Below are 25,090 nucleotides of genomic sequence, written 5' to 3'. Positions count from 1 at the left end.
ACTGACTGCCTGCCCTCTCTCTCTCTCCACACACTTTGCCTGGAGTTTTATACAGCAGTGTACCATAAACCCCCCTTCCCCAGATAATCTCTCCATCATTGTCCTGTACAGGACAAAGGTGGAACCTGTCAAAATGTTGCAATAAAAAGTTGTGTATATGGCTGTGGCTACATTTGTGCGTGTGAGTGCACTCACGCACACTATTTAGAGACTTACACCACAAGGGCAACTACAGCAGTCTTGTTGTTGGTGTCCAGTCCAGCTGCACCAGAGAGGGGGAGGGTGTGTATGGGGTGTCATGCGGGGGAGGGGGAGGGCGGTGTTGGGGGTGGGGGGTGTTGTTGAACGGGGTTGGGGATGTTGGGGTAGGGGTGGTATTGGACGGGGCGGGAGCAGTTTTGGGGGCGGGGGTTGATATTGAACAGGGTTGGGGATGGGGAGTGTTAGGGGCGGGAGCACTGTTGAACGGGGTTGGGGATGGGTGTCTTGGGGGCGATGTTGGACGGGATGGTGGGCGGTGTTGGGGCGAGGGCAGTGTTGGTCGGAGTTTGGGATAGACGGGTGTTGGGGTCAGCGATGGGGATGGGGGAGGTTTTGGACTGGGTTGGGATGGGAGTTGTTGAGGGGAATGGTGTTGGACGGGTTTGGGGCAGGAAGTGTTGTTGGATGGTGTTAGGAGTGGGGGGGGGGGGGGGGGGCGCGGGGCCTCGCGCGCTGTGTGCTGCTGCAGTCTCCAGAACAAGGAGCAGAGTTTAATAACTCAGAACCCCAGAGGAAAGGCATTAAATTAATTAACTGAATAATCAATTATCTGAATGAAATAGTGCCTGCCCATCACATTTGGATAATCGAGGTTCCCCTGTAGGTCACACAGAGTCATAGAGTTATACAGCATAGAAATTAACTCTATGCTCCAACCTGTCCACGCCAACTCGACGTCCTCGTCTGATCTAGTCCCATTTGCCAGCAATTGGCCCATATCCTTCTAATCCGTTCCTATTCATGTACCCATCCAGTTGTCTTTTAAATGTTGTAATTGTATCCACTTCCATTACCTCCTCTGGCAGCTCGTTCCATACACACATAACCCTCTGCATGAAAAGGTTACCCTTCAGGTCCTTTTAAAATCATATTGATATTCAATATTAATCTATTCATTATGGCTCAGGATTTATATTGTTATTTAGTGTTATATAAATAATATTTAATTGGAAGAACATTTCAATTTATCCCATTTACATAGCCAATTCATTAAACTAACATTAACATTCAAAATGAAAAGCTCTCATGTCACAAAGTCTTCAACAACTTCAAAAGGTAATACCATTTTATTAATGAACTCAGAAAGCTACTTTTCAAGAATACTGTTAGATGGGACTAGGATCATTGTGCTCCCAATTTATGGTCATGAACTTAACATTAAATTCCCAGAAGTGATTCACCTACCCATTATTTTGTTTAGCTCCTTCACAAGAGTGATCCAAACACCCTGCTGTGTCAGATAAGAGGTTTGATGATATATCTAGGACCCCGATGCACAAACAAAAGTAGGCATAAAGCACCCTAACTTCTACAATTGTTTCTATCCCATTAATATGAGTTTTAATGCATTAATGCCAAAAGTTTTTGTGTTCCTCTAAAACAATGTGCCACATTGAACATAGGTTTCCTGTTTCCATCTGCAATAAAAGAAGTCCATATCAAAGAGGATATCAGGTGGATTTGCAATTGTGTTATTTGTTCCATTGTCTGGCCAATGTTTAAATCAGGCCCTTTATATTTTAATATATCTAGAATGTTTTGCTACACAAAATTGTAAAGTAACTAACATGGATCGTTGAACATATTGTATAAAGTTACGTTCACTGTCTGCTTTTTCAACCATCAATCCACTCCATGAGCAGCTTTACTTCTGTTATTTTATGTTGCCCTCTTATTTCTGTTATTGAAGTGGGATTGTCTCTAATAGTCATTCATCAAAGTCAAGCTGCTATTGTCTTGTCTCATGTCAAATTGTTCATTGACTCACTAAGAAATAGACTCAGACCAATTGATTCATTCCTCAATGTTCACCAACAATTTATTCAGACCTGGTCTATACTCTTCTTGTATTCAATGTAATGCAGTTAAATGACACATATATGACAATAAGAATAGTGAAATCAAGAAAAAACTATTCACGTTAAGTTTAAAGGCGGAGACAGCAGGCTCAAGTTATAATAGAGGAGAAAGTGAGGTCTGCAGATGCTGGAGATCAGAGCTGAAAATGTGTTGCTGGAAAAGCTCAGCAGGTCAGACAGCATCTAAGGAACAGGAGATTCGCCGTTTTGGGCATAAGCCCTTCTTCAGGATTCATTCATTATGCCCAAAACGTCGAATCTCCTGTTCCTTGGATGCTGCCTAACCTGCTGAGCTTTTCCAGAAACACATTTTCAGCAAGTTATAATAGACCACATTATAAGAGCACTAGGCTAATAATTTGGCAATGATGCATCAGTGAAATTCCTACAAATATAATGGAATGCAACCTGATTTTACAAAATAAATATTTGCTCCTGAATGAAAATAATGTATTTGTATGGTGTATAGTTATGGTCACAAGTAGTGTTTTTATATGGCGTGTTTTATGGTCACCGAATTTATGGAGGAAGTATGAAGCAATTTCCTTCAATGCGCACATTCCACAGCAGGGGAACTAAATTTTGTTTTTGTTCTTCTCAAAGTACATTAGTTAAATGTTCAATGAATACTCTGGAGGTGAAATGTCTTCTTTTCTTGCCCCTACTTTGATTGCTTTGTAATGAGACCAGAAAACATTGATCTGTTTCTGTGATGTGGATGTGCTGACATCAATTCCGGTGCCCTGTATTGCTCCAGTGTGTTTGCTCCACTTATTTCTGTACAAATTGACATCAGCTAGAGATCAGAGAGGAGCTTTTTGCATGATTGTTTGGAAATAGAACAAATTGGAAAGCAAGTTCATAGGTACGTCAATCGTTTTCTGTTAGCTCACATTTGATGAGCAAAACAGGTTGGGGTAGAATTGACATGGATGTGGACTTTGGATACCCATGCAACCAAATGCTGACAGCTACCTGATGCCGATCCAATTCAGCTTGAGAATCAGGCCTCACCATTGTTCAGTCAGCAGCTTGTAGCACAATAAATGCTACAATAAATGTAGCATAATAAATTCCTGAAGAAGGGTTTATGCCCGAAACGTTGATTCTCCTGCTCCTTTGATGCTGCCTGACCTGCTGCGCTTTTCCAGCAACACATTTTTAAGCACAATAAATGTACCACATAATATCAGAGATGCCCATAGGCTATAGACTGAGTCTGATTTCATGTCAACTGCATGCTACCCTACTGTATCCTGAATTGAAGAATGTTTGTATGTTATGATGAAACAACAATCCCCTGTAGGAGTCTGGTCACTAACAATAGAATGCAATGTAGTAGAGTTTATTAGAAACTGTATAGCTTGTCCACTCTTTAAATAAAATCTGTTAAATCAGATCCTGCACCTTTATCGACAACTCAATGTCTATCAAAACCATAGTAACAACTCTAAGGTGAATTCTTTGAAGAAGTACAAGCAAATTCCATAACCACCATCTCAATCATTGACATTCTAGACAGGTGGTTTACAAAATGAGGACTGTTGTAGACTGCCACTATAGGCAATAGGCTGCATTTGATTTCATTCAGTGCATAGAGTTCCAAGCAAGCTACAGAATTCATTACGATATAACATGGCGCAACCTACAATTGAGTTGAAAATTTCATAAGGTCACAGAGGATAGTCTAAGTTGGAGGAGTAAACAGTTGAACAACCTATTCGTATCTTAATACTTTACACATATTGATTCACCTCAGACTTGGTTGAGTTTGCAAACATATCAGTCAAAAGTATGATATGTCATAGCTTATATGTACCACAGACCATTCTCAAGTTGTCACCACCATCTAAGAAGATTGAGTAACAGCAGAAAAAAATGGCAAAGCAACATGATAAAGCAAAAGTGTTACTTTGTGGTGTCCAACACATAAATCACAACTAACTGAACAATCATGGAGACTCTGATGGTAGATCGCACCATGCACCCACACTCCCTCACCATGTGCACATCAAAGGTCATAAAACTACAAGATCTCTACTTCTGGATACCATGTAGCTAGAGAAAGTTTGGTCCTGATGTACTCTCATTGCTGTGTAAAGTAAATTACGTGGTGACATTGCAAGCAACTGAATAAGAAATATACTAGGAACTGATGTGTGGAGTCAGTTTGTTACAGTACCAGGGAAATACGAGGCTATTCAGGCTATTAGGTCCATACGGACTCTTTGTAAGACTATCTCAGTTGGTCATGCTCCTTTGATTGTTCTCTGTAGATCAGCAGGGTTTTTTTTACACCAGCTGTTTAATCTTTAGGTTTATCCAATTGAAGAAGAATTGCAGAGAACACTGGCATGCCCCACATTCAATATTTGAGCAACAGAAACCGATCAGAGGCCCTAGAAACAAACTGCCTCTACAGAAATATCTGCCTGAAACCAACAAACCTTCCTTAGCTCCATCAAGTCCATAATGATATAGCTTGTTCGGCTGCATCCTCAAACTGGCCTTTAGATTAATTATCCCTCATTTACAATTTCTTCTTTGATCTTATCAAGTAAATAGATTTTACCATTGTACAGGATTCAGTAAGGGCTTGAAAATTAATTTAACTGCATCTCTCAAAACAAAAATCTCTAAACAGCTATTGCTGCAAAGATTGAAGACAACGCTTGTCTAATTCTTCTTTAGTGAACTGACACCTTCTATTTTAATGCTTTATTTCTCTGACTTTATTAAAACAAACATGAGTAATCCACAGAAATACCAATTCTTTAGATGAGCTGGCATTCTCTAAAACTTACTACTTTAAATACCTTTGCTTTACAGCTTTAATCTTTAAAAAGTAAAAATTAACTCTAAACTATTAACATTAACCATGAACTAGATATTTAAAGCAACTTTCTATTCTTTGACATGTAAACATATCTCAGTACATTTCAATCAACTTTGTACCAAATCATATCTTCCAGATATTTTCAGCCTCAACTGAATCATTACATTAACAAAATAGAAGTACCCACACATTATTGTGTTTTCTTCAAGATTTAACGCAGCTAAGAATGGCTTTAAGACAGAGGGATCCTACAAGTAAAAATTATATTTTTAATAAAGTCCTTGAATTTATATTTAAATAATTTAAATTTTTGACACTCATACATATGCCCATTCCTGAGAATTAAGGGGGAGCAATTAATCTCACAACCACAACAGAACCACAACAACGAGCACCCGAGCTACAAATCTTCTCACAAACTTTGATCACATTAATGATGAAGAATTTGCCTTCAAAAAGTGTTTTAACTGAATTGATCTACCTCTCCTACAAATTAAAGAGAGCTATAAAAGTCCTATAATTTACAACATGGTACTGACCTGTATTTCATGGGTTAATGCTAGTTCCACCATCTGACTGAATGACTGGCTAAATGATGTTAGGGTATCAACAATCTCAGTTTTCACAGAGGAAACTGTTGTTTCATCTTCATCATGCACATAGCTGTAAGGAAATAACATGCAAAAGGTTAAATTACAATAATGGTACAAATGAAATTAACCTTTGGGAATAATTTTCAATATATCAGGAAGAATTACAAAAACTGTTTTAACAATACAAATATCACAATAATATTCTGGTATCAATGTTCACATTATTACAACAAATCAACTCTACATGTAGAATCTTACAGGAGACTGAATAATGTAGAATAGGCACCATCAGTCCAAAGCTGCCCTGCATGATTCCTGACATTTGCCCTGGTCATGGCCAACATAGGGAAATTGGTGACCTACTATGTGGGGAAGGTCTGGATGTCTTGTAGGATAGGGTAGTGCTAAGATGGGATTATCTCTTATCCCAGGACCAATAGTGGAGGCTACATAACATATCATGCCAGTCTGGTACAAAGTTGACAACTGGGGTAAAGCATCTAGAGAAATGCACAGTGTTGTAGAAAGATGGCTATGTAAGTGGAACTCTTCCTTCTAACACCACAAAGTCACTCAATCAATGTTACTGTAGTTACCTCCCACCAAGGTTCATGCTCTACTACTCTCACTATTGCCTGTAACATCTTTCCCAATCTCCCTCACCCACGACAATCCAAATACCAGAGACACTGTATGCCCTCTGTGCTGCCTTTTCATTCAGTACACTTCCCCATTTGAGCTGAAAATGTGTTGCTGGTTAAAGCACAGCAGGTTAGGCAGCATCCAAGGAACAGGAAATTCGACGTTTCGGGCCAGAGCAACACATTTTCAGCTCTGATCTCCAGCATCTGCAGACCTCACTTTTTACTTCCCCATTTGACCCAATAGTAAGAACTGTGCCACTCTTACGACTGGAGGTGGTACCATTATTCAAGAAAAGAACAAGAGATAAACCAGAAAACTGCAGACAATCTACCATAGTGGTAGAGAAATTATTGATGGGACAGAATTAATCTGCAATTGGAGAAGCAGGCATTAACCCAGTTAACATGGTTTTGTTAGGGAAAGGTCAAATCTGACCAACTTGACTGAATATTTCAAAGAGGTGACTAGGTGTGTAGATGAGGGAAATGCATTCAACGTAATCTACTCAAGCTTCAGTAAGTCTTTTAATAAGATGCCATATGGAATTCTGGTCTCCAAGAAAAATTGGCTAATTGATTGCAGAACAGGCTGAGTGGCAGGAAATAGGGGTTGATAGATTTGGTGGGGGGGAGATTGCTTTTGTGACTGGAAGCCTATTTGTAGTAGAATTTTGTAGGGATCAATATTGGTACCCTTGTTGTTTGTGATACATATATACAGTGTTCTTACATTAAAGGAGCATTTTGATTGGTTGGCTAGATTGTCTGATTAGTGGCAAACATGATTCAATCCAAATAATCGACATGATTTAGAGATGGCATTATTGGACTGGGGTGTACAAAATTAAAAAATCGCACAACATCAGGTTAAAGTCCAACAGATTTAATTGGAAGCATTAGCTTTCGGAGTGCTTCTGCTTCACCAGGTGGTTGTGGACCTGATGAACCACCTGATGAAGAAGCAATGCTCTGAAAGCTAGTGCTTCCAGTTAAACCTGTTGGACTATAACCTGGTGTTGTGCGATCTTTAACTTTGTGCAATCCAGATAAATGTGAGGTGATGGATTTGGGTAGGTCAAAAAGGCAAGGGATTATATAATGAGTGGTAGATCCTTGAAAAATACCAAGGAACAGAGGGACCTTGGTGTGCATGTCCACCAGTCCCTTAAGGAAATAGGACAGATAGATAATGTGGTTAAAAAGACACTTGGGAAAAGTGCCTTTATTAGTTAAGGCATTGAGTTAAAGAACAGAGAGATTAAAATAGAACTGTATCAAATGTTGATTAGGCCACACCTATAGTATCGTACATGGGTCTAGAATCACATTATAGGTAGCATGTGATTGCACTGGAGAGGGTACAAAAGAGATTTCCTAGGACTGCAAAGTTTCAGTTGCGAAGAAAGTTTGGATAAACTAGGGTCATTCTCCTTGGAGCAGTGGAAACTGAAGGGGAACATGATTGAAATATAGAAAATTATAAAGGGCATTGATAGGGTAGACAGGAAGAAACTTTTCCCCTTGGTGGAGGAATCAATGACTAAGGGGCATAGTCATAAGGTAAAAAGGGAAGGCAAAGCTGCCATAGTCTTACCATGCCATAGGGCTGCTCTTTCCTTAGAGATAGATGATGGTATTGGTTTAACTTGAGAGTCACCACACTGCAGGTAATGGGAGAAGCTGAGAAGCAGAGTCCTTCAGGGTAATCTCAGCTGGTGTGGGAATTGAACCCATACTGCTGATGTCACTCTTTACCAAAAAACAACGTTCAGCCAACTCAGCTAACGGACTCCCATTTCTGATAAAGGGCAGGTGGTTTAAAGAGGATGAGAGGAATTGGAACTCACTGCCGGTTAGAGTGATAATTACTTTGATCAGAGAAATTTTTGCTATGACAGGGCAGCATCCAGATTGATTGTAATCCTGGAATTCAGGTAAGAGGTGAATAAATATAGGATATGACAAAAAAGTGTTCAAGAACTTTAGAGAGGAAAGGGAGGTTGGTGATGGGACATTAGTTGACAAGAACTGTAGGTTGAAGACTTGCTTATTGAGAATGTGATGTGGCAGTTTTAAAGAAGAGTAAGTCAATACCTCAATTTTTAGGAAGTGGATTTTAGAAATGTATTTAGATATACATTTGTGACACCAAGGCATACAAGGCTCTGGTCCAAATGTTGGAGAATGGGATTAGAATAGTTAGACGGCTCTTTATAAATGGCACAAACTTGATGGGCTGAAGGTTTTTTTTCTGTGCTGTCGACCTCGAAGACACTAGACCTATAATATCAAGGTCAAAGTCAGCTTTTCAACAATGTTGATATACAGTCACCATTGTAATTTTACACTGTCTCAATGCCAGTAAAATGATGTTTTCACAGATTTTCACAGAATGATCACAATACTATTGAAACATTTACTAAATTCTTCATATATCAATTAGTAGATTCAGATAATTTCTATAATTTCCTGCATTTCAAATTAATTGTAAATAAGTTAAAAAGGTTGATCTGGTGTAAGAATAGCCTTGCTCTGTACTAAAACAGGATTGCTGTAGGACTGTCACAAAGAAGGCTGGTCAAAATTTTGATGTGTGTCTCTAGGGAGTTGGAATATATTTGGCTCAGTAAATTTTCATATCTGTGCCTTAAAGTTTTGTTTCCCACTGATATTTTTCAGTCCTGTAGATTTAAATGCTGGGTCAGATGTATAAAATTTGTAACATGTTTAAAATCTTGAAGGTTTTAGATAAATAAAGAGAAACTGATTGAAACAGCCAAAACACCGATGACCAGAGTGCACAGATAAAGGAGATTGGCCAAACAACCAGAGAAACACGAGGAAAAACCTTTTACAGAAACAACTAGTTAGAATTTGGAATAGAGTGCCTGATAGAGTTGTCAATATAAATTCGGTTATACTCTTCAAAAAGGAATAGATTAATAAATGTAGAAAAGATGCCAGGTTTTTGATAAAACAAAGGGAGTAGGACTACTTGGATTATTTTGAAAGAACCAATTAGTTTTGATGAGCCTTTTAGATGATGATATCACTTCCTGTCTTGTTTCTGTCACCAGGATCATTGGTGTAGTTCGAGTCAATGTTGACCCAAAGATGCTAATGGTGCTGGGTATAAAGTGTCATGATGCATTGAATGTTGTTTGAATGATATTGGACAGAATTTAACAGACAAAGCGGGGGTCTCACCCATCAGTTGGACAGCTGATGCATGTCTCCATTTGGTGAAGACCCGTCATATTAGCAGCAACCAACCAAGGCTCCTTCAACAGTACCTTCTAAATCTACAACCACGTAATGGGACAACAGCAACAGATGCACAGCATCTGTAAATTCTCCTTAAAGCCAGACACCATCCTGATTTAGAACTACATTATTGTTCTTCCATTATCGCTAGATCAAAATCCTGGAATTCCCTCCCTAACAGCATTCTGGGTATCCATATACCCAAAGAACTGCAGTCCATTGGTGGCACTTCACTCCCGTTTTTTCACCGTCTGCGGTGTCCACATCTCAGGAACCAATAAAAATTGAAAAATAAATCAACATTTAAATCAGTACGAGACCTTCCCTGGGATCAAGGACTCTGGAGGTAGAAATCCCAAAATCCTGCACCAGTTCCTCCTCCTCATCTTCTTCTCCTGCATACTCTCACAACCCACCCTAACAATGTTGGAACTAATCAGAATATGCAGCAAACATATTGAAGTATAACACTTACTATAACATAACTCTGGACACTGTAACAAGGTATAACAGTGGAGTGATTAGTGTCAATTCCAACTTTGGGAAAAAGTTCCACATTTAAGCATTCATTAACAAACTAACAATTTATGGGTTCATGGACAAATCTTAGAATCCATTTTCAAATAATTTAGTTTCAAAGGACTCTATAGCTGCTCTCAATTTTATGGTAAACTTAAAACTTTGAATAAATCTGATAAACTTAATCAAAAAAAGGTCATCTTCCAATTGTTGAATGAAGTTTAGGACTAGAACAATCATATTTTATTCAATTTATATCAGAGATAGGAATATTAGTAGTGAATAACAAAGCAGAAGGATCATATTCGACATGTCAAACAATGACCGAGTTCAAACTAGAGATCTCAGTGGAAGCTGGGGAAGTCAAAATTTACCTCTCGGTTATTGTAGTCAGGTGACAGCACTTCTCTAATAAAATCGTTTCAAACTGCAGAGAAACAAAAACAAACACGTTACAATTGACGTGCAGTAAAAGTATTGCCAGTACAACACAATATGTACAGCTATTTGCAGTTAAAGTCTTCTCACATGTGTTGGTCTTTGAATATTTCATTGTTGTGTTTTGAGTAATGCTCATTATTAATTCCGCTAATCTAATATTGAAGACACAGAAATTGCAACATGCATAATCTGCAAAAGATATTGGTCTTAGTTTTGTTTCTTATTTGAAATAGATTAAGTTGTATGTCAGATACCATTGAGCATAATTTTATAATATAATTTCCATTGTCAAGACAATCTGGTTAAAAAATCAAAGTCAGACTGGGATGAATGTCTCCTTTCTCTGCTGACGGTAGGACTCTGTGAAATTCACTTATACAATTGCCAGCCCATTTCAAGCATGGAAGAATCTTCCATACAAATTATGTTTAATTCAACATTGTATGGCACAAATTTGGCAGAGAAATTGTACAATGTGTTGCTTGAAAGAAACATCACATTGAAACTACCACCGTTTGCAATTATGGTTAAGACACATTTTGAGGATTGTAGACAATGAAAATAAGTTCCAATTAATTTGAATTCAATGTGAGAGTAGCGACAAGCTTTGTATAAAACATTGACATTTCTTCCAATGTGCCATCTAAGCCATTGCTACTTTGATCTTCAGACATTCACAGAATCCCTGCAAAGTCACACACAGTGCACATGGATCAAAAAGGTTTCATTGTGACTTAAGTGTTCTTATGCAAGCAAACAGTCAATCTCCACAATTGATATAAACACAACTTAACAAATGAAGTGAAGAAAATCAGCTTCTGACAATATTTGATAAGATACTGAAAAATGCATTTGTATGAACTTAAGCGAAAAGACTTTATATGAATGTTAAAGAAGGAGATCAGACTTAATGGTGATGCCATCCATAGCTGAGCAGCAAGTCTACATTCACAGTCTAAGTTTATACACAAACAATTTCCACTTTGACAGGAAAGAAGAGAACTGCTAACATTCATGAAGTCGTACCTGATCAACAATAGTGTCATTATAAGGCCAGGAGTAAAATAAAAGATAATTAGAAAAACATAAGCTTACAAAATAATTGCTGCATTAAAACACCTTACAAAAGACTGTCCAGATATAATGAGTCAGTGAAAGGATACAATACTATGAGCTTTGATGTAAATTTGCTTCAAATTTTAACACCATGTTTGCTGCTGCATTAATGTTAAGTAATTCAGTTAATTAAACAGAACATTGAATCATTTTGTTCCTGCACACATAAATATCTTTGTCGGGCTTGAGATTACAAAAGTGTAAATGTGTTTTTAAACACTAATATTCTGTCCTTGTGGTAGAAAAATAATAATTGTGAACCTACTGAGCTGAAGTCTACAATGTCAACAACTGAATATCTGACCTTCTGAGGCACATAATTATCTGTTTTTTTGTTCTACCACAAGAACAGAATATTTATGTTTAAAAGCATATTTACACTTTGGTATATCTCAAGCCTGACAAAAATACTACATTAAATTTCAGGCCAAAAGTAATTTTCAAGTAAGCCTTCAAGCTTTTATGCATTAGAGGAATTAAAAAAATAAATACAATCTTATCAATTAATATGAGGTATTTAATTGTTCTTTTGGATTGAGAACCAATTTTCCCTGATTTTGAATTGTGAAGTATCACATGATAATTTTCAATATAATCAGATGCATTAGCCTTTCAAACAAGAAATGTACGTGACCACAATGGCAACTTGCAGTTAGATAGACTCTTTATTCAGATTAAGTATCCCAAGGCATTATCAAACATAACTTAAAACTGAACCATCTATGTCAATATTAGGACAGATGACCAGTAGCTTGATTAACTGGAAGATTTTGCCAAGGGTCTTAGAGAATGAGGAGAGTGTAGAGGTAGAGAACCTTGAGGAATTCCAAAGCTCGTATCATAGAGCCATAGAGTCAGAGATGGAAACAGACTTTTCGGTCCAACTCATCCATGCCAACCAGAAATCCCAACCCAATCTAGTCCCACCTGTCAGCAGCTGGCCCATATCCCTCCAAACCCCTCCTATTCATATACCCATCCAGATGCCTTTTCAATGTTGCAATTGTACTAATCTCCACCACTTCCTCTGGCAGCTCATTCCATATACATACCACCCACCAAGTGAAAAAGTAGCCTCTTAGGTCTCTTATATATCTTTCCCCTCTCACCCTAAACCAATGACTTCTAGTTCTGGACTCCCCCACCCCAGGGAAATTAACTTTGTCTATTTATCCAATCCATGCCCATCGTGAATTTATAAACCTCTATAAGGTCACCCCTCAGCCTCCGACGATCCAGGGAAAACAGTCCTAGCCTATTCAACCTCTCCCTATAGCTCAAATCCTCCAACCCTGGCAACATCTTAGTAAATCTTTTCTGAACCCTTTCAAGTTTCGCAATATCTTTCTGATAGAAAGGAGATCAGAATTGCACGCAATATTCCAACTATGGCCTAACCAATGTCTTGGACAGCCGCAACATGACCTCCCAACTCCTGTACTCAATACTCTGACCAATAAGGGAAAGCATACCAAATGCCTTCTTCACTATCCTATCTACCTGCAACTCCATTTTCAAGGAGCTATGAACCTGCACTACAAGGTCTCTTTGTTCAGCAACACTCCAGAACACCTTACCATTAAGTGTATAAGTCCTGCTAAGATTTGCTTTCCCAAAATGCAGCACCTCATATTTATCTAAATTAAACTCCATCTGCCTCTTCTCAGCCCATTGGCCTATCTGATCTAAATCCTGTTGTAATCTGAGGTAACCTTCTTTGCTGTCCATTACACTTCCAATTTTGGTGTCACCAGCAAACATATGAACTATACCTCTTAATTTGTATAAATGATGAAAAGTAGTGGACCCAGCACTGATCCTTGTGACACTCCACTGGTCACAGGCCTCCAGTCTGAAAAACAACCCTCCACCACCACCCTCTGTCTTCTACCTTTGAGCCAGTTCTGTATCCATATGGTGAGTTCTCCCTGTATTCCATGAGATCTAACTTTGCTAACCAGTCTCCCATGGGGAACCTTGTCGAACACCTTACTGAAGTCCATATAGATCACATCTACCATTCTGCCCTCGTCAATCCTCATTGTTACTTGTTCAAAAATACTCAATCAAGTTTGTGAGACATGAGTTCCCATGCATAAAGTCATGTTGACTAATCAGTCCTTGCCTTTCCAAATACATGTACATCTTGTCCCTCAGGATTCACTCCAACAACTTGCCCACCACTGACATCAGGCTCACTGGTCTATAGTTCTCTGGCTTGTCCTTACCACCCTTCTTACTGTGGCACCACATTAGCCAACCTCCTGTCTTCCAGCATCTCACTTGATACATCTATCAATGATACAAATATCTCAATAAGAGGCCCAGCAATCACTTCCCTAGTTTCTCACAGAGTTCTAAGGTACACCCAATCAGATCCCGGAGATTTATCCACTTTTATGCATTTCAAAACATCCAGCATTTCCTCCCCTGTAATATGGACATTTTTCAAGATGTCACCATCTATTGCCCTACATTCTATATCTTCCATGTCCTTTTCCACAGTAAATACTGATGCAAAATACTCGTTTGGTATGTCCTAATCAGCTGAAGGCACAGAAAACAATAGTAAATGTTAAAACATTGGGAACATGCAAGAGATTTGCACTAGAAAAGCATAGTGATCTTGGAAAATTCCAAGGCTAAAGGAAGTAAATAGTGATAGGACTTGATGTTTATGTAAGTAGACTCTTTGTTAGCACTCCAGTTGGAAGTTTGATCCTGTACAACCAGAGCTTCCTTCTCTGTAGCCTCAACATGAGTGCAGTGTAACAATAAACATACTAAGAAGTTACTAAAAAGTCAGGCCTGATATTGTATCATTTCCTGAAGAATGCACAAAGTAAATAATCAAACATGGTGACAGTGATTGTGACATTGATCCATGACAGAAGGTGCTTTTGAATCTGAAGAGCCATCAGGCAAGACTGAGTAATCATGAGGCAAGGTTGTACTACGAGGCAAGAGAGTCCTTACAAAATTATGTCGGGATAGTGGTTCAAAGGCTCACCCAAGGTGAAGTAAAGTAGTTGAAGGTTTACTCAGGAGAACTGAGGCAAACTCAGAAGTGGGAACATGTCCGTGCCTACTCAACAGTCATTGCCCTGTGTAAGGTAATCCGCTGCTGTCGCAGGATAGTCTTTCAAAGTAAAATAAAAGAAATTACAAGTGATATTGATGATTTTTCCTGAACTTGAGCATTTTCAGCATTTAACATCAAGCCTATGTTTATCATTGCTATCTGATGGTCAAATTGTATTACTGACTGAGTTATATATATATTGAGGATTCATCAATGGGCTCAAGTAGGGTATATTGCTCAATGGCTAGCATATCATTTGTATTTCCTTGCCAACTTTACTGATTTTTCCAGTCTGAACTCTTTTCAGTGTTAATCCTGGTGTCAAAAGTTCAATAATCTGAAACATCCAATATCTTTGTTTTTCTGCGCAGATGCTGCCTGTCCTGCTGAGTATTTCCAGAATCTTCTATTTCTTATTTCAGACTTGTAGCATCTGCAGTATTTTACTCTCGAGTTACAAAAAGAGCATGACAAAATTTATGAATAAAGGAATGGTGCAGAATTAAATTCAAGACATCAGAAGAAAACATGGCCATCAAAAATATTCAATAAATGATATTGAGTAGTTGGGTGAGACTGACAAAAATCCAGGAGTTATAGATGTTGTGTTTAACACATGCTGTCATTGCAAATCAATAATCAATGATGCGAACAATCCAAATACTAAATTGTTTCTGTTGTAAGATTGAGGCCACTGTGCTGATATAACTAGCATTACTTGTATCCTAGACATCCAAGACACAATCACAGAAAATCAGAAAACCTATTTGTAACAATAGAACTGATTCTAGACTCCTTAACTCTGAATGGAAATGAATAAAACAAGCACAATAACAAAGTTAAATCTGGAACACTATTTCAAGTTGAATAATGATGCAGGCAATAAGTTAACAGTAGGCCAGTTCATGACTAGTGTCAGGAAGTACTTTATCAAGAAGAGTCTAATCAATACTCATAATTGTTTTCTGACTAGGATGGGAGTGACAAGATCACTAAATCACTCAATAATCAGCTGACATTCTTTAATTCACAATTATATTTCAAATCTCATATCTAGGTTGTTCAAAGTCTTTAATAATATTATTCTTTAAATATCATCTTCAATCAAACATGGAGCATTCATTTTCAGCTGTCATAGCTGATCTATTTTTAAACAAAAATGTCCATCAATTATTGTTATTTAATCTATGAAATTGGTTTAAAAAAGCAATCTAGAAATGGGAGATAGCTGTTGAGGCAGTGCAGGTTGGGGGTGCGTATTGAGATCACATGGAAACCTAGATGCAGCTAGCTCACCTGAATTGCCTGGCAAGTTGAATTTTCCTGAGGCAATTGTCCAAATTTTGGTACTCTCCAACAAAGACACTAGCTCTGCACTAGAGTCAGACAGTCAGAAGATTTCCAATCACTTGAAGTCTTCTATAACCTTGGGTAACTACTGAAGCCTCTTCAATTACTTTCTGTTCTCTGTTATTCCCACACCTCTAACCAATTTCCATCAATTCTGATTATGCCCTAATCTCCCCTCCACAAAAACACAATGACTTGACATTCCTTGACCAGCAATAAACCCTCTACAATATCCTGCATACAACCCCAGACACAACATTTGCCCCGAACCCAAACTTTTGACCGACTCTGAGAACTTTCCCACTTAGCTGCCATTCCACCAACTCACTCATGTTGCATCCAATTCCCTCTTCACCCATCCTATTCACACACCTACACCTTATCACTTACTCCTCTATCCCATCTAGCAATCCAGACCCAGTCTGTCTCACCCACCTGACACCCTTAACTCACCCAACTGGCACCCGATCACCTCACATACATCTCACCTCTCAACTACCCCAAAAGTGACTACAGGACTTCAAAATCACAGAATATAGAGTTTACAGCTGAAAAAAGAGGGCCAATCTTCTCCACAACTGTTTCCATGGATTACTAGATTGTTCTATGCTGCTAAAGGTAAGAAGTTACAAAATCTGCAGGGAGAACTCACCTAAATGTGAATACCATTGTTTTTGTCCAATCAGGATCAAGAACAACATTCAGAAATGCTGGACCAAATATAAACTCGGGGCTCGTTGTTGCCGGGGCAGTATCCCAGTGTCTGCTACAGGAGGTTTGCCTGTCATAACATGTCTGATCAGGTTGAATAAAACATATCTATAAAGTTGAAAGGTACAGCTCAGCCTAATCTCATTCTCTTACTCTCAGACCTGAGTTTTACTTCTGGTTGATGGTCTACTGTCACAGTGATGCTAGGAGCAAAAATGTAGCTTTCTACCTGCATCTTTGACTTCCAGCATCAGACTTCAGTAAAAGATATTAAATGTCTAATAATATGCATCAGTTGCTCCTTCACTTCATAAGCTTTAAAATATTGTGACTATTTACTTCAAATTTATGACCAGCTTTCCTTGTTAGATAACCAAATGGGGTCACAAATCTGTGTATTAATTAATTAACTTAAACACAATGCAATGCAATACACTTCCAGATGAAATAGACCTGTTTATCGTATTGTATGCATAAAATCCATAATAATGCCCAGCTTGTTTAATTCCTCTTCTATAAAATTGTTAATTTGCTCCTATCTTTCATATCAACAAAGACTAAATTGTTATGGAGGTGCAAAATTAGATCATGCATTGAGTTGATAGCACTGAGTTTCTTTTGCAATAATCAATTGTAAAGCATACTTGCAATCTGCTACAAATCTGTTTCATGTGACTGATGGAGACCAGCTTTACTTCCAGAGAACCTGACCTGCACAGAAAGACAAACTTTGGAAAGATTATATCCTCACGTCTGCAAGTGTTCAAGACACACTCAGACTATCTCCATCTGCTTGTTAACATGGTCCAATGTTCTATTCCTCCACGCCTTTCTGAGACAAGAACTTGCCTGTCTCTTTTCCAAACAATTTAAAAATCTTTGTATTCACTTCATTTACAAACAAGTGTAAATTAAGTTGTTGTTCCAAACAGGATCTGATTCCAAATTTAAGCATTCATGGTGAAACAGATACATCCATAAACTGATCAGCTTTCTCACATTCAAACTTCCATCTTAATTCTCCAGCTCGTGTAGCCAAAGTTTAATTAACCCCAATTAACCCCAAATGTATGAAAACTGTGTGCAGGCTAATTGAAATGGTAATAGCAGGCAGTATACTGCTAAGCACATTGCTGGATTGGCTGGATGCCTCAGCAGGAGGGTCCCCCAACACCTTGAGCAGCTATTACCACTTTAAAATGTATTTACTTCATAATGGGCTGGTGCAAGAACTGTATCTGGAAGAGACTTTGAGCAGATGGAATGAAATGGCAGAATGTAATAAGTGTGCTCCAAGGTTCCTTGACACAGATTGAAGGTCTTGGTGAAGGGAATAAATTGAGATGAGTAGACCTCTTCCCACATAGGCAAAGAAGCCCTCCAGAACTTCTTTTTAATTTATTCACTTGATGTGGCATCACTGGCTAGGCAGCATTTAATACACATCCCAAATTACCCAGAGGACAGTTAAATGTCAACCACATTGCTCTGAGTCACATGTAGGTTAGACCAAGTCAAGACAGCAGTTTCTTCCCCTAAAGGACATTAGCAAACCAGGTGGGTTTTTTTTCCTGGGAATTGACAATGGTTCCCTGGTCATTATTAAATGCCTAATTCTAGATATTTATTGAATTCAAATTCCACCATCTGCCATGGCAGGATTCAAACCCATGTCCCCAGAACATAACTAAGCTTTTTGATTTAATACTCTATTAATAATACTACTATACCATGACCTCTCTCGAAAGACATACAGAAGTCAATGGAACAAAAAGCCATTGCAATCAATAAGCATTCAAGCATTGATGACTGGGATGTAGTGCAGGAAGAAGTTTAATGATCTCACATGAATAGCCAAAATCAGCAAAAAATTGTCAAATAATTTTGTTTTCAAACTGAACCATCATTCTCACATTCTGCTTTACTCATCACAGCACTTCACTAACCAAGCAACATTATCAAGCACCAAATATATAATACTTCATCTTGCCTTAATTAGAATTATAGTATCATACAGCACAGAAACAAGCCCTTCAGCTTGGCTCGTCCATGTTGACCACGTTTTCTAATCTACCTGGACCCATTTGCTTGTATTTGGCCCATATCCCACTAAAGCTTTCCTTTGCATGTATCTGTCTAAGTCTCTTTTAAATGTTGTAACTGTATCCACCATTTCGTCCGGCAACTCATTCCATATACACTTAGCATCGCTGCAAATCCCACACACTTTGATGTTATTATGCATGTGCTGCCAGCTATTCAACTGTGACAGCCACATCAATCAAACATATTGCATCGCTGTCAGACATTCCTTTCTTTTGTTAGGCAAGTTAATGTAAGACTTGAGGAAGCTGTTTTTAATAAGCAAGGGATAGTTGTTGTTACATGTCCATAACGTGATAAAAGAGACAGTTTCCATCATCATTCAGTTTAATATGAATTCATCTGTCCAGATAAGTGGAGGCCAAATTTTTGAGGCATTTCACCAAATTTACTTTCACTATATCCATAATAATTGTACAGCTAAGCTCCCTGCCCTATCTGCTCTCATTCCATCCTTTGAGTGGAGACTTTCTCAGTTGACTACTGAGATCATAGTCACATCTCAACAAAACTCAGATATTCATTAAACCCTATCTCTATGTCTTCCTCAACAAGTATATTTCTCAGTTTCTAGTATTGCTAACTGAAAGCACTTTCATAATATTTTGATGGAAAACTATAAATCTGAAAATATCACCAATTCTACTATCTTCTGCAAAGTCTGTTGTTCACAGATTCAGCCTCACAGTTCTCTCAGCCCTGGTTATTGCAAGACGTAGAGAAGGGTCTGTTGGCTGACCTCAAATTATACATTCAACAGCTGAAATGACAAAAGGAGGATTAATAACATCATCCCAGATTTTATAGCTGTCTCTGAGCCTATGCATCAGTTTCAAGACCTGACTTGTTTATCAAGGGATATCATTTTGGCTTGACTGTAATTCAACTGGTCTCATCTTGCTGTACTCTTTCACAATATCATCTGTTAAAAAGATCATTTGAGAGTGACACATAGCTGAATAGTGAAGTTGTATCATTGAACAAGAGCTGATGGATTTTCACTGTTCACTTTCGTAAGCAATATAATTGTTTTTTACTTTTTCATGCTGTATTCTCAAACATAGAATGATGGGATGAATGAATCACATGGCGAAATGCCAAGTATTTGTTCACCTTTTCAAAACACCCATAAAAAGACCATGAATTAGTCAAAAATTTTTGCTCACATTCTGTATAGCAATGGAATGACTGCTGGGATTACTTTCCTACAAACCCAGAAAGCTGGTCAAAGTTTAAGAATTTTCTGGGTTGTCATGAAAAAATATAGGATATTAATCATGTGCTTCATTATGACTGAGGGACCTTCTGCGTTTGGGAGAAAGTGAGGACTGCAGATGCTGGAGCTCAGAGTCAAGAGTGTGCTGCAGGAAAAGTACAGCAGGTCAGGCAGCATCTGTGGAGCAGGAGAATCAATGTTTTTGGCATAAGCCCTTCATCAGGAATGAGGCTTGTGGATCGGGGCTGAGAGATAAATGGGAGGGGGGTGGGGTTGGGGAGAAGGTAGCTGAGAAAGCGACAGGTGGATGAAGGTGAGGGAAAAGGTGATAAGTCGGGGGGGAGTGATGGGCAGTTCCAGAAGGTGGTGCTGAGTTGGAGGCTTGGGACTGGAAAATTGTGGCGGAAGGGGAAATGAGGAAGCTGTTGAAATCCACAGTTGTTGAAAGCCATGATAGTGATCATGGGTTTGGAAGGTGTTGTCTAAGGGATATTTAGGGAAATTTCTGCATTTTTTTTTAAGATAGTACACACTGCTACACTCTTGACCTTCTGCATTTGCAGAGTTCGTTGTACTCTATGATTTGATATAGTCTGTAAGATCTCAATACACTCAGTCTGACAATTAATGGTTGGAGGACCAGTGTAGTTGCTGAAGAGGGTTGAAGGCTTTTGTACTTTCATCACATCTTCAATGGCTGTATGTGGTAATTCTTCATAACAGCAGTGTGTCACAGAAAGTGGAATAAGAGCAGATGAAGAATTCTGCTCACCCTTGTGTGGAAGTAAGTCAGGAGCTTGGGGCACTGTATCAAAAACTGGAAAGGATTTTACTCTTGAAAGGCAAAATTATAATTCAGGATAAATATCTCCTTTGAAGAGATTGTTTAGATTTGGATGCATCCAGCCAGCAATATGCATTAGCCATCAAGAAGCAACTTCGATACAGAACATTTAGAACCTGAGAAATATTCCCCTTTCCTGAAATGAATGAATGTTTTGAACAGGAACTGGTACATGGTTAAATTATCAGTCTCTTTTTCAAAATCAGAAACAAATTCCCTTGCAGTATCTACTGCTAACACTACAGGGATGTCATACTTTTGATTTTGAGAAATGCAAGATTGTGTCACATTTATCCATTAGTGCTTCACATCATCCTCCAGTTGTGATCAGCGAATATGTACACACAATAACAAAATATTATGCATGCTGAAAGACTAAAATAAAAGCAGAATCATCTGGAAAAACACAGCAGGTTTTGCAAAAAGGGGAAGACAGTGTCAATATTTCAGGTTAATGAGGTTTTCCCAAACCTGCAAATGTAATTCACCAAAAGAGCTAAACACAAATGATGGTCACTTTGGTTAATATAGCGGGGAGATTTTCTAAAGTCAGGAGAAGATTCCTTAACTTGATTACCAGCATTGGGTTCCTGTATACATTTAAATATGTTTAGGTGCTGATTCCGCCAGCAAATATGGCTGGTCTGAAGATGGTGGGGTGGCTTAAGGGAGGGCCTGTTAAATTTTTCACATTCCTCAATAACAACATTTTCCCTGGGTTTATTTTAAATTCATTCATGGGACCTGGGCATAGCTGACTGGCCAGCATTTATTGCCCATCTGCAGTTACCCTTGGTGGTGAACTGCCTTCTTGAACTGCTGCAGTCCATGTGCTGTAGGTAAGCCCACAGCACAATGAGGAAGGAAGCTCTATGACTTTTACTCAGTGACTTTGAAGGAACAGCGATGTATTTGCAAGTTGGGATAGTGAGTGATTTGTCTTGTCCTTCAAGATAGTAGTGATCATGGGTTTGGAAGGTGTTGTCTAAGGGATATTGAGGGAAATTTTTGCAGTTTTTTTTTGAAGATTGTACATACTGCTATGACTGAGCATTGATGGTCCAGGGAGTGGAAACTTGGGGATATGGTGCCAATCAAGGAATCTGCTTGCCCTGGATAATGTCAAGCTTAAAGTGTTGTTGGAGCTGCAGTCATAGGCAAATTCCATCTCACTCCTGACCTGTGTCTAATAGGTGGTAGACAGACTTTGGTCAAGTTAGGAGGTGAGTTACTCACCACAGTATTCCTTGCCTCTGACCTGCTCTTGTGGCCACTGTAGTTATGTGGTGAATTCAGTTGAATTTCTGGTAAATGATAACCCCCAAGATGTTCTTGATATGGGGTTCAGAGATGGTAACATTAGCGAATGTCAAAGGATAGTGGTTAGAATATCTTTGATTGTAAATGGTCATTGCCCAGCATTTCTGTGAATGCTACTTGCCACTTGTCAGCCTAAGTCTGAATATTATCCAGATCTTGTTGCATTTGAACATGTACTGCAAGAACAGAGGAGTTGTGAACAACACCCAATATTGTGCAGTCATTGATGAAAATCCCTACTTCTGACCCTATGATGGAGGGAAGATCATTGATGAAACAGCTGTGTCAGTGGTCCTCTTAAGTTTAACGATTGTGTCATTAGTATGATTAACCTTACTTTCCAGAATTATAGAGCTTCACACTTCAACTACACAATGAAATATCTAAAAATAATCAATCTATTGTTCCAGAATTATAACTACATTAGATGACATTAGAATTTCACTATTTTATTTCTAATATGGTAATTCAGAATAAAGTTGAATCAATCAACATTACCTGTTGTATCTCCACTGAAGCATTCCTAGTGTAACTGTTGTATTCACTTATCAGTGACCTGACATGACAGTTCAGCCTCACTGCAGTGCAGTGAATCCATTGCCACCTGTTTTTTTCAAGCTTGTAGAAAATATTAGACAGTTCTGTGGTTATTGTCCACGCTCTCTTCAATAGTGTCTGCAAGCTGTCTTGTAAATTTTGTTGAGATGTTATGACTAGTTCACTGAGTCCGTCACCATCCACACTGATGGGCTTTGACTGAAGTATGCACATGCATTCACATTCTGCCATCAATCTCAAGTCGTCCATCCAACGCTGTACAGAATCCATCTGTATCAAATGCATGCTAGAAAAAGAATATCATGAAGTTATATTAAAAAAAAACTAAATACTGACATCGATAGTCTTTTTTTGTGTTTCTAAATCCAACACTGTCCAACACTTTCTCTGATTGCATTGGTGGACTAATGGTAAGTTCATCAAACACCAGTATCTTTTGAATTGATTATGCTTCAATTTTTGACAATAGATCATCATCCTGGATGATTTTGTTAATCTTCAGAATTTGTGCCACTGTCATTGCATGACTCTCCTGTAAAATCAAGGAAGATTACATGCAAGCCCATTTCAGTATTCCATGCTGTTACACTAAACACAAGTTACCTTTGTCTTTTTAATGGTGTGGAAGAAAGGAACAAGTTCATGAAAACTAGATTCTTCGCAATGGTACATACATACTCAGCATATGTGGCACTGGCATGCATGGAAACAACAAGGGCCCTATTACCAAGCATGCAGCTCATCTTTAATGTAGGTCATGTCTTCACTCTATATTGCAAAATACATCGGAGGATATTATCTGCAGGACATCACTGACTAATCAACTACAGTTGCAGTACCTCAACCATGCTCCTCTTCCTGTGCCATTTTCCAAATGACACCAAAGTCAATTTATTTTACCCAGCAGAAACCTGCCTGCGATTGTCTTCTTCATGAAGAGACTCAAATCTAATGCATGCTCAATTTCCTGATTTACTGTAACATTTATATGCAACAAACCAAAATGCAACTGCCTAATCAGAGCAAGCATTTCTTTTATCAGATTCTAAGTGGTTTGAAAGTTGTATGTCTGCAGGACAAGACTCAATGAAGTTTTCTGTAGTAGTTGTTCCAGGAGAGGTGAAGTGAGAGATTGAGTTGAATATGAGTTGAGGTGAATGAAGGTGTTTAGGGTTTTAAAGGTGGTTGGTGGGTATGGGAGAGCTGGATATGTTTTACCCAGGTTGAAACTTGAAAGCTTCATTATGTGAGTCCTGTTTTAAAAGAATGAAGAGTGTAATGTCGTCCAGAATACACAGCGAAAATGTGGATAAGATGTTACATTTGCCCATGCTTATTAAGTATTGTCACTGTTTTCTGTAACATCAAATGTGACAGAGTTACTACTCAATGCCAAACAAGTTTCACTGCAAGTAATGAAACTACTGTCTTGCACCACTTAGAAGAGGACTTTGCCATCTTCATCAGTGAAGACAATGAGATTGTTCTTTCTGCTATCTAGTGGGAACAGTTGGCACCTATCTATGAGGCAGTATTGTTAAAATGCTCAGCATCAGCCAATGAAGAAATACATGTACAAAATTATACACAATTTAAATATCAAGTTTCATCAAACATATGCCAAAAATGAATATATTAAACTATCTGAGGCAACTTTAATGTTGCTCATTTTGCTGATGAATTTTCTGGCTGAAAACTGGTCATAACTGTGGCACAACTGACAATGAGCAAAATAAGTCAAAGTGCTAGCAGCCTACTTAGCTACAAGAAGGGTCACAGAACATAAAGTCATGTAGCATGGAATCAAACCGTTCAGTCAAACTCATCCCCACTGACCATGTTCTCAAGCTAAACTAGTCCCACATGCCTGTGTTTGGCCCAAATTCCTCCAAGCCTTTCCTATTCATGTACTTGTCGAAATGTCTTTTAAATGTTGCAACTCAATCTATTTCCACCACTTCCTCTGGCAGTTCATTCCACACACAAATCACTCTCTGTGTAAAAAAGTTGTCCCTCATGTCTTTTTAAAAACTTTCTCCTTTAACGTTAAAAAAATTCCCTCTAGTCTTGAACTCCCCCACTTCAGGGAAAAGACTCTTACTATTCACCTTATCCATGCCCCTCATAATTTTATAAACCTTTATAAGGTTCCCCTCACCCTCCTGAGGTCCAATGAAAATAATTCCAGGCTATCCAGTCTAGTTTTATAACTCAAACTCTCCATTCCCAGCAACATCCTGGTAAATCTTTCCTGAACCCTCTCTAATGTAATATAATATCCTTTGTATAGCTGGGTTACCAGAAGTGCCCACAGTACTCCAGAAGAGGCCTCACCAATGTCCCGTACAATATCAGCATGATGTCCCAACTCCT

General features: G+C 38.5%; 1 protein-coding gene across 1 annotated transcript in view; it reads right to left on the bottom strand.

The window, feature by feature from the left end:
- The window catches only part of LOC132824211 (protein inscuteable homolog), a 287,434-nt gene that overhangs the window by 186,015 nt on the left and 76,329 nt on the right, over positions 1–25,090 (bottom strand). The window contains exons 2-4 of the mRNA XM_060838515.1: positions 22,658–23,003; positions 10,351–10,403; positions 5,496–5,619 (exon numbers count right to left, since the gene is read on the bottom strand). Of these exons, the coding sequence (XP_060694498.1) occupies positions 5,496–5,619; positions 10,351–10,403; positions 22,658–23,003 (523 nt within the window). The remainder of the gene's footprint in view (positions 1–5,495; positions 5,620–10,350; positions 10,404–22,657; positions 23,004–25,090) is intronic.

This window comes from Hemiscyllium ocellatum, chromosome 18, assembly GCF_020745735.1.
Source record: "Hemiscyllium ocellatum isolate sHemOce1 chromosome 18, sHemOce1.pat.X.cur, whole genome shotgun sequence".
In the NCBI taxonomy this organism is placed as follows: Eukaryota; Metazoa; Chordata; class Chondrichthyes; order Orectolobiformes; family Hemiscylliidae; genus Hemiscyllium; species Hemiscyllium ocellatum.
This window is presented reverse-complemented; position numbering and strand designations above follow the sequence as displayed.